The sequence below is a fragment of the Bubalus bubalis genome, chromosome 4, assembly GCF_019923935.1.
Source record: "Bubalus bubalis isolate 160015118507 breed Murrah chromosome 4, NDDB_SH_1, whole genome shotgun sequence".
Classification (NCBI taxonomy): domain Eukaryota; kingdom Metazoa; phylum Chordata; class Mammalia; order Artiodactyla; family Bovidae; genus Bubalus; species Bubalus bubalis.
The window spans coordinates 13,025,071-13,035,164 of record NC_059160.1 but is presented as its reverse complement, the minus strand read 5'-3'; the positions used below and the strand labels follow the sequence as shown (position 1 = coordinate 13,035,164).

The 10,094-nt window shown below is 55.3% G+C and overlaps 1 protein-coding gene across 1 annotated transcript; it reads right to left on the bottom strand.

The window, feature by feature from the left end:
- Nucleotides 1-102: 102 nt before the first annotated feature.
- On the bottom strand, nt 103-9,720 carry ITFG2 (integrin alpha FG-GAP repeat containing 2). Its single transcript, XM_006069029.4, has 12 exons — nt 9,198-9,720; nt 4,980-5,075; nt 4,397-4,438; nt 4,132-4,303; nt 3,247-3,386; nt 2,737-2,885; nt 2,257-2,354; nt 2,020-2,073; nt 1,825-1,916; nt 1,521-1,638; nt 1,004-1,177; nt 103-880 (listed from the first exon to the last, which is right to left on the bottom strand). Exons 1-12 carry the CDS (start codon nt 9,291-9,293, stop codon nt 777-779), a joined length of 1,335 nt encoding a protein of 444 aa, XP_006069091.2. The 5' UTR covers nt 9,294-9,720; the 3' UTR covers nt 103-776.
- Between the last annotated feature and the right edge of the window lie 374 nt (nt 9,721-10,094).

The following is a 10,094-nucleotide window of genomic DNA, read 5'->3' as shown; positions in this document are numbered from 1 at the left end:
AAAATCATGAGCGTGAACAACCAACATACTTAGAGCCATTCTGTACCCACAGTCACCACTGTGTTTCAGTCCAGTATTTAGTAAATCACAGGAGATACCCACTTTATTCCAACACTTTTGTAAATGACACTTTATTATAAAAGAGGCTTGTGTTAGGTGATTGTGTCCAACTGCAGGCTGATGTAAGTGCTTGGAGCACAGTTAACACAGAGAAGGCTAAGCTGTGATGTTTAGCAGGTGGGGTGTGGGAAATGCATTTTCCACTTAACGATATTTTCAACCTATGATGGCTTAATGAGGGTGTAACCCCACCATGGTGGAAGAAGATCTGTGGTTCGCCATTCCTGTAACAGGAATGTTACGGGAATGTAAAGTCAGTCGCCTGGAGCTGCAGGAGACGGAACTTGTGGGGGGCTGGGCCCTCACTGCCTTCACTCTTCTGGCCCCAAAGCCTGGTTTCCTTTCAAGTTGGGGCCCCACAAGTAGGGGGCCCTGTGTGTGTAGCCACTCCTCACAAACAACAGGAGTAGGGGGCTCTGGGGAGGGGCAGTGCCTGCTGACGGGACGGGTGAGGTACACAAGGAAATGGGCAGAGGGGCAGCTTGTCTCTTCCTTCACCAAGACGACCAAGGGGTCTACAGTCCCCAGCACGCAAGGGTGCCGCCATCCTTCCCCAGTAATGTGCACTCCCTGTCTTCCAGATGCCAGACAGCTGTGGGGGTGGGGGCGGCGGGGCGGTTCAGAAGGCTCCTTGTTCTGCCAGGAAGCCGGTCCAGCTAGGTGGGGTCCTGGGGGCCCGCGGGGGCGCACTGTGGAGGCTGGTTTGGATGGTAGAGGGTTTGGTGAAGCAGGGCGCGGGTGGCGGGCAGCTCATCAGGATCTGAGGGCGAGACGGAGGCTGGTGGGTCTGCTGGGACCTGTGCCACTGGGTGCCTGCAGCCACGGGCCCTGGGGCTCCCCCACACCCAGCTCTCCCAGCAGCCCTGCCAATCCCGGGGCTCACCCACGCCCAGCTCTCCCAGCAGCTCCCGGAACTCCGGCTGGGCCTCCAGCACTTTGAGCAGGTTGGTGGACTCCATCCGCTCCAACTGCACCTGCCAGTACACGTAGATCTTCTGGTTGAACGTGACGTACACGAGGCAGGGGCTGTTGCGGCTGTCTTTGCAGGCATACAGGCCTGGGGAGTCGGGGATGGGGAGACAAAGTTGGGAGGCTCAGGCCCCATGGGTGTTTGTGTCAGCAGTTTCCAGCCGCCCACAGACACCGAGCAGAGCACTGAAGGCCCCTTTCTGTTTCTCCTCTGTTGGGAACTCAGTAAAGCAAGGAAAACACTAAGATATCTGGTCCATTCCTGACACGGAGAGAAACCCTGGCAGGACGGCGTCCTAGTGGGTGTTTGCCGAGTTCCTGTCTCAGTGGCAGCCCCGGGGAACACAGGCAGCTTCTCTCGGGTGACGACCCCTCTCCCCAGGTCACTGGAGCAAGGGGACAGGTGTGCTGGGCACGGGGCAGGGTCCCACCTGCACAGAAGGCGCGGATGTTCTCGTCCACCTGGAAGCGGACGACGGTGCGGTTGTGGTCGATGATGTACGTCTGGCCGTCCCAGGCACAGGCGACCACCTCCTCATGCCCGTTGCCCTGAAAAAGGCCACACAGCGGATGTAGGGGTTGCTGGGAGCCTCTGAGAGAGGCCTCCTGCGGGGGTGCTGCTCACTTCAGGGGGTCAGACCTCTCCAGGGAGCCCTAAGAGGAGGAAAGACTTGGCTGTGGAGGGAGAGTGGCCCCACTGAAGGAGGCCGCCCCCCTCCCCCAGGTCCCGCTCACCGTGACGTCCAGTTTCTCAAGGGCGAAGAGCTGGTGGTCCACCTGCACCGACCACAGCAGCCTGTCTGCCTCCTCCATGAGCTTCAGGGTCCCTGCGAGGAGAGGCAGGCCGGGCTGGAGACCCCATCTCTGCGCAGATATCCGGGCACATGACCACCCACCCTGCACAGCCCACGGCTGACCTGGGGGACTCACCATCCAGGGTGCAGAGAGCAAAGAGGCCAGAGGCACTGCTGTCGGGGCTGTGGCCTAGGCGGGGAGGGGTTTGGGGTGGGGGCAGGCAGGGAGGAAGGACCAGAAGAAGGAAAGGTGAGATCAGAGCTGGCACTGAGGGTGGGGAGGGACGGCTAGAGATGGAGGGAGGCCCTGCACCTCCCCTCCTCCCCACTCACCCCTGCATCCGACGCCCCACCCCACCCCCGCCGCCCCCACCTCGCTTGATGTTGCCGATGAGGTGAGTGGAGACGTTCTTGTTGTGGATGCGGCCAGAGGTCTGGTGCAACACGACGTCCCGGGAGGCCGGGGTCTCCCTGTGGGGAAGGGGGTAGGGGTGGCACTAAGTGGGAGCCCAAGAGAACCTGGTTCTCCCAACCCCTTGTGCTCATCTCTGTACGAGATTCCAGGGTGTGGACCAGCTTGGAGACTTGACAGCCCAGCCCACCTGGCCCAGGGGGAAGGTCAAGAGAGGGGGAGGGAGCGCGGAGCTGCCAGGCTGGAACCCCGGAACCTCCTCAGTTGCCACAACTCACGGCAGGGACTCCCTGGCCCCAGAACAATCTTCCTTAATGGGGCTCTGGTGCCGGCGCGGGGAATCGGCCAACACAGCTCTGCCAACTGCAGACCCGTCCTCAGCCCTGGGAGCCCACCTCAGTGCCAGGCACACCACTGTCCACAGACCCACACACCCCTTACCGAGTGCCCTCCATGGGTCCCTCAGAGGTGGGGGTCGCCCCAGGGTCCTTGTTCCAGGTACACAGCAGAATCGCATAAGCACAGCCTGGCTGAGACACCATGAGTTCAGGAACACCCAGGGGCCCTGGAGTCACCGAGAGACTGTCCACCTGCACCAGAGGATGGGGGCTTACAGGGGGCTGGGGAGAGAAGGGGGAGCCTGCAGAGGCCGGGACAGGAGGGTAGGAGCCCTGGGACACGTCCTTAGCCTTCAAGGACAGCAGCAGGGGAACGGCAGAGTCCACGGGGACCACCCACCACGACACACCACACCCTTGACTCAGCACAGCGGCCTTTCCTGTCTGCCTGTTACCCGCAGTCTCCCCTAAGACTCTCACTGGAAGTGAACTCCTCTGGGTCTCAGTCACCGGGCGATTTTCCCTTCTTCCCGCCTGCGCCTCAGCCCCAAGTCCCCTGGAGGATGGAGCCCCTCCCCACCCCTGGTCTGCGGTCCCGGCCTCAGCTGCCCACCTGACCCTCCAGCATCCACTTCTTGAGCAACACCAGCTGCCCCATCGGGTGCTCGGCACCTTCACCCAGGTCTTCCCAGCGGAAAGCCCGGACAACTCGGTCTGTGTAGCCCACCACCAGCTCACAACGGCCATCACCATCTGCACACCCGGAAAATAAGACGGGTTTGGAGCCAAGTCTGCCTTGGTCAGCTGAGTCCTGCCAGCACGCTCTCCCCACCCCTCCAGCACCAGCACTTTTTATCAGGTTCAAACTCGGGCCCACCTGCTGAGCCGCCACCCAACCCCTGGAGCCTGGGACCTGCTCTCTACCCTCCCTCACATCCAGAACCAGGCAGCTGCCTTGCGGGGCCTGTCATCTCTTCCCTGGGTACACGACTCCAGTGCCTTGATGCACCCATATCCCTACCAACACCCTCCAGACGGCCTCTGGCCCAAGTACCCGCCCCGCACCCTTGACCTTGACCTTGAGGGCTCACTCCTCTCAACCCTGACTTGTTGCTCAGATGACCCCTCCCAGCAGGGACTTCCCTGACAACTCCTCTCAGAACAGCCATCTCTTCCTCAACACCCTCCAGCCCCTTTCTTAATGTATCTCCTCTATACCTTCGAGTGTACTATTTCATTTTCTTACCCCATTTCTATTGCTTATTTTTTGTCGCTACCTTGTAAACGTCCAAGAGGGCCATGATCTTTGTCTGTTTTATTCACTACTGCAACCCCAGTACCCAGGACGATGCCTGGTTTATGACAGGAGCGCAGTAACTCGGCGTTAAACGCATAACAACCGCCCAGACGAATACTGACGACCCCCCAGCTCCCTTGACCCCTGCTCTGCTGCCCCAACTCCTACTCCCCAGCTGCCTGCAAACACAGCCATGCCCACCGATGTCGCTGATCAGCATGACCTTGGTGTTGGCAGGGATGTGCTGCTTGAAGACTGGGCGCTGCTCCTCCCCACCAAGGGTCTCGTGGTGCCCGGAACCATCCAGGGACTTGGCAGGCGTCAGGTCACACAAGTGAAACCAGCCCTCTGCACTCACAGCCACCACCAGGTTCTGGGCGAGACGAGGCAGAGGAGGGGGCTGGTGGTCAGAGCACGGGAATCGGGGGTGGGCCGAGAGAAGCCCGCGGGCCCCTGGGCTTCTTACCTTTCCTTTATTACATACGTCTCCAACCCCAACGCAAGTGAGCTGCAAGAGAATAGAGAGGGGCTCGGGGGCCGCGCCTAGGGACCCCAGTGCTCCCTGACCTCCTTGCAACTCCGTCATTGGCTGAAAGCGCGTGCACACGGCCCGTGTCAAGAGGCTGTGCTAATCCTGTTACCGTGCTCTGGGTCCCGTGTACCAGACAGTGGTGTGTGGACCTAAAGCAGTGACGACAACTTGGGCTTAAACAAAACAAAAACTACATGTATCAAGGGAGCCAGACTACCGTTTCTAGACCTAATCAAATGACCACCCCCGTTTTCTACTGTACTTCATACCAACAGACAACCTATGCAGATCCAGGAGCACTAGAGGAGTCATTCCATCACATAAAACGAAAACCAGCCCAGCTGTGTACTGTGCATCCGTGAGTTACAGCTGGGAGAGCTCTGCCTGGGGGCTTCCCTCCCTGACTCAAATGAGCCCTGAACCAGGAGCTGGTGGCCGAGCACAAGCTGGGGAGCTCGGTGGGGGCCCCCAGCTTCGACAGTGCCCGGACAGGAGGGACCCAGGGTTGAATACTGACCATTCCCTGGCAGGAGCAGGTGAGCCACGGCCGGCTATCATCATTCTTATACACTGACAGCTTTCCGCTGGTGTCCCCCACCACCAGTTCATTTAACTTCAAATGGAGAGAGAAGAGAGAGTTAGGCTGGGGTCCTGCTGAGCCATGCAAGGCCTTCTAGACTCGGCCCACCCTGCAGAAACCACAAAACCTCAATCTGTATCTTCAGTGACTTTATCACAGATATTTTTGAGACCAACACAGCCATGGTTTCCCAGTTTATTTCCACGCAGCGGTGTGTGGGCTTTGAGAGCAGGGCAGCTCAGACAAGGGGCAATACAGAATCTGCGATCCATCTCAGAAGAGCCTGACATCTGAACAGCTCAACGCCCTACCTGCCTGCCTTTGGCTCTTCTAATTCACCCTGATGCATGGGACAAGTTTTGAAAACAACCCCACATATGCAACTTTGGGGGAATTTAGGGCTTCCCTGGTGGTTCAGATGGTAAAGAATCTGCCTGCCCTGCAGGAGATCTGGGTTCAGGAAGATCCCCTGAAGAAGAGAACGGCAACCTACTCCAGTGCTCTTGCCTGGAGAATCCCATGGACAGAGGAGCCTGGTGGGCTACAGTCCATGGGGTCGCAAAGAGTCGGACATGACTGAGTGACTAACACACTTGGGGAATTTACCTTCAGAGTTCATACTTAATCAGAGGCCAAATAAAAACAGTGGTGGCTCTGGGGCACTCCCTCCTCTAGCAACAAGATCTTTTGATGTTGGTGCCTCGGAGCGGGCCCAGGTGTAAATGGTGAAGAGGCTCCAGACGCTCCCGGAAGCTTAGCCACCACTTGAGGGCAGTGGTGCCTGCACCCCCACTGGAGGTGCCTGAGGGGCAGCATCTGAGTTCTGGGCCTCTAGTGCCCTCAAGTGGTGGCCAAGCTCCCAGGAGGGTCTGGAGCCTCTTCACCATTTACACCTGGACCCTCCTTTCCCAGAGGTTCCCCAAAGGCTGGCTGCCCTTTCAAGGGGATAACCATGAAAACCAACTGGCTCCACAAACCTATTTCCAGATGTCCTTTCAAGATTCCCCCTTAGGGGGACATCTAACACCCCTCCTGTCCTCATATGAATACTATTTTCTCAAGAGATTTTTTTTTTTCACCATGAGGTGAAGCATGAGCAATCTTTTAGTTTCTGGACTAGAAAATCAAACCTGTGCCCCTTGCAGTGGAAACGCCGAGTTTTAACCAGTGGACTGCCAGGTAATTCCATTAATAGACAAATTATAATTTTTTTTTTTTTTTTTAAGAAACAAAGAAAAATCAGAATCAAAGAGAATGCCCAGTCAGCCCTTTAGTTTTTTTTTTTTTTTCAGGGAAAAATCTTTGGAGGGGATCCAAAGACAGATGCCACAGACTTGCAGTTTAACAACTGCTGAGAAGGACCTCAGTCAGCAAGGGCACAGATGCAGGGATGAGACTCATAGAGCAGTGTGGTTAAGTGTGGTGAGCAAGCAGGTGCCGCTCAGAGGGCAGAACCCAGGCCACAGCAGGCGTCCTGGAAGGGGACCCTTCCAGGGTACTCCACCTGCTCCCCAGCATGGGTGCTCCTCTGCAGTCCATCCTGGCCCTGGCCTCAGGAGGTCACTCGGTGACACTACAGAACCAAGCTGCAAAGCACAGCTTCACTCAGAAATGCTAACAGAAAGGAAGTGAGTTCTCTCTGAGTGGGTGTGTATTCTATCCCTGGCTTCTCCCTCTTAGCAGGAAATAAATCACTTGTAAAAAACTTTAGGTGAATGGTTTATCAGGATGAAATAAAAGTCTTTTTTCTAGCCTGGAATCTCCTAAGATTGGCCTGGAGCACCAGTTACAAAATGTCTATGTACACTCATGCAGGCTGAATGGACCACATCCCATCGCTAGCCAACTACCTCACCTACTTGCCCTTCTTTTAGTTACATTTACTGATAACAGGCAAAGCCCCTCAAATTGCCTTGAGATACATAATAACATCTGCCTTTCCTAACAACTCTCATTTAGTCAACAAACATTTATTGAATGTTAATTATGCACCAGGCACTATAGGTGTTGGAAGGGAATACAGCAGTGGAAAAAAAGATTAAAAATTCCTGTCATTCTGGAGCTTACAACTTTTTTTTAAGGGTAGTATAATATACCTAATGTTGCAGAACTGAGTGTGCAATGCAGTTAGAAAAGTACAATTTAATTTCAAAAAAAAAAAGTGACACTGAAGCTATGAGAAAAGGCATATAATCTTCCCTTTTAAACAAAGAAGACGATCGGATAAAATGGAAAATGACTATCTCTAGAGTCACTTCGGTAATTTACTGCTCTAAAATGCCTCCCTTGATTTTCTCATAAAATTATACTGCTTAGTATATGAAGAAACGTGAAAGCCCAGAAAACATAATACAAATTTACGAGAATAACTTTTTCCTCCCTAGAGGAGGTAGAGCAAAGAGGCCTCAAAATACCTTTCCCATCACAGGGCAAAAGAGGCTAGGGACGGGGCGGGATGGGGTGGGGGTGAGTGGTGGGATGTTTTAGCCCTATGGCAGAAAGTGAAGAGGAACTAAAAAGCCTCTTGATGAAAGTGAAAGAGGAGACTGAAAAAGTTGGCTTAAAGCTCAACATTCAGAAAACGAAGATCATGGCATCCGGTCCCATCACTCCATGGGAAATAGATGGGGAAACAGTGGAAACAGTGTCAGACTTTATTTTTCTGGGCTCCAAAATCACTGCAGATGGTGATCGCAGCCATGAAATTAAAAGACGCTTACTCCTCGGAAGAAAAGTTATGACCAACCTAGATAGCACATTCAAAAGCAGAGACATTACTTTGCCAACAAAGGTCCGTCTAGTCAAGGCTATGGTTTTTCCTGTGGTCATGTATGGATGTGAGAGTTGGACTGTGAAGAAGGCTGAACGCCAAAGAATCGATGCTTTTGAACTGTGGTGTTGGAGAAGACTCCTGAGAGTCCCTTGGACTGCAAGGAGATCCAACCAGTCCATTCTAAAGGACATCAGCCCTGGGTGTTCTTTAGAAGGAATGATGCTAAAGCTGAAACTCCAGTACTTTGGCCACCTCATGCGAAGAGTTGATTCACTGGAAAAGACTCTGATGCTGAGAGGGATTGGGGGCAGGAGGAAAAGGGGACGACAGAGGATGAGATGGCTGGATGGCATCACTGACTCGATGGACGTGAGTCTGAGTGAACTCCGGGAGTTGGTGATGGACAGGGAGGCCTGGCGTGCTGCGATTCATGGGGTCGCAAAGAGTCGGACACGACTGAGCGACTGAACTGAACTGAACTGAGTGTATTCCCAGGGAAAAGAGAGCATAGAACAGGGAGGTGAGGATGAGACGCAGGTAGCCAGAAGGCAACAATGTGCTTTGCATTTAGACTGTGAAATAGAGATTATGGGGGAAAAGCGTCCGGCACCCTCAACAGCCATGGCCCCCTTCGATGCCCCCACCCTAGAACGCTTGGCACATTTTAATCAATGGGCTTATGACATTTCTCTATTATTGTGACTATCGCGCAGTGGGAGTGTTCTGTCCACTTTTGAATTCCCCAGAATTTCGCAGAATCCTCGGACCACAATCCAACACTAACGACAACGCTGAGGCTTCCCTGAGCCTTCACCGAGCACCAGACTCGGTTCGGGCCTGTTCTACTGGTATTAACACACTTTAACGACGGGAGAAGGAAGGAGAGGAAAGGGAGATGGACACTGAGCTTGTAACTCAAGCCAAGGATGGCCGGCCAGGCGAAGACGCCCCGGCCAGGCGCCCAAAGCCGTCCGGTGGGCCGGGCCAGGCCGGGTCGGGAGGCAGGTGCTCCTGCGGAGCCGCACGCGCACTCCGTGTTTATTTTCCGAGGCTCTGAAAGGGAAGCGGGCCATGCAGTTTATTGGTTCCTCCTGGACATAAGTCATTGAACCACGCAGCAGACACGTTACGCGAGCCCCTATAAGGACACCGGACCAGGGTTCCGGAGCAACGCAGCCAGGACACCTTGCACCTGACCTGCCCACACGGCCCCTCTCAGTCCATTTCCCCTAGCGCCCGTGCGCACGCGCGCGAACCGCACCGCCCAGCCTGCAGGGCACGCCATCCGCTCCCACGCAGCACGCAGGCGCCGGCCGCCTCCCCCGCCCCTGGCCCCGCCCCGCGTGCGCAGACGCCTGCGTCTCCAGTGCGCATGCACCGACCGTGTCGTTGTCAACGTCTCCGAGGCAGATGGCGTGTGGGAATAGGCTCCCGCTGAACTCTAGGGCTACGCGCTGTACGTAGCTAACCGACCTCATCGCACTTCCGAGGGCTCAGGGACCGTGAAGCCCCGCTAAATGTTCCCCGAGCCCCCCTCGACAGCCGCCCGAGCGGAAAGGCCACCCAAAGCGGAAAGCTTCGTCAACGCCTGAACCTCCAATCGCGGCCTATCTCGCTAAACCTCGGCGAGGGGGCAGGCCTTCCGGGCGCGCCGGGCGTGGGGGCGGGGCTTCCGAGCCTGAGTTGAGTGACAAGACCTCGGACCACTCCTCTTCTCCGCCGGTTGCGGCCTGTACGGGTCTGCCGAAGCTGGCGGGGCTGAGTCGTTTCCTTGACAACAGGGCTCTCGAGAGCTTGACCTAATAACCTTGACCTCGTGCTTTGTTGCACTGGCAGTGAAGATTCCTAGCCCCTAGACCATCCCTGAGAATCATAACTGTAATAACCAACGACTCTGGTTTCCAACAATGTTTTTTAAAAAAAACAAAACTGTAACATCTCTTTGCTGCTGCTGCTGCTGTGTCGCTTGAGTCGTGTCCTACTCTGACCCCATAGGCGGCAGCCCACCAGGTTCTGCCGTCCCTGGGATTCTCCAGGCAAGAACACTGTAGTGGGTTGCCATTTCCTTCTCCAATACATGACAGTGAAAAGTGAAAGGGAAGTTGATCTGTCCTGTCTGACTCTTCGCGACCCCATGGACTGCAGCCCAACAGGCTCCTCCGTCCATGGGATTTTCCAGGCAAGAGTACCGGAGTGGGTTGCCATTGCCTTCTCCGTAACATCCCTTTCAGTTCAGTTCAGTTCAGTCGCTCAGTCGTGTCCGACTCCTTGCTACCCTA

What these genes read in the sequence shown, in the direction of transcription:
- ITFG2 (XM_006069029.4), bottom strand. Translation starts at nt 9,293, where the DNA reads ATGAGGTCGGTTAGCTACGTACAGCGCGTAGCCCTAGAGTTCAGCGGG. An exon ending in CCTGCTCCTGCCAGGGAATG is followed by an intron (nt 4,439 to 4,979) that starts GTCAGTATTCAA and finishes ATTCTCTTGCAG; the next exon opens with CTCACTTGCGTTGGGGTTGG. An exon ending in AGTGGATGCTGGAGGGTCAG is followed by an intron (nt 2,886 to 3,246) that starts GTGGGCAGCTGA and finishes CCTCTGGTGCAG; the next exon opens with GTGGACAGTCTCTCGGTGAC.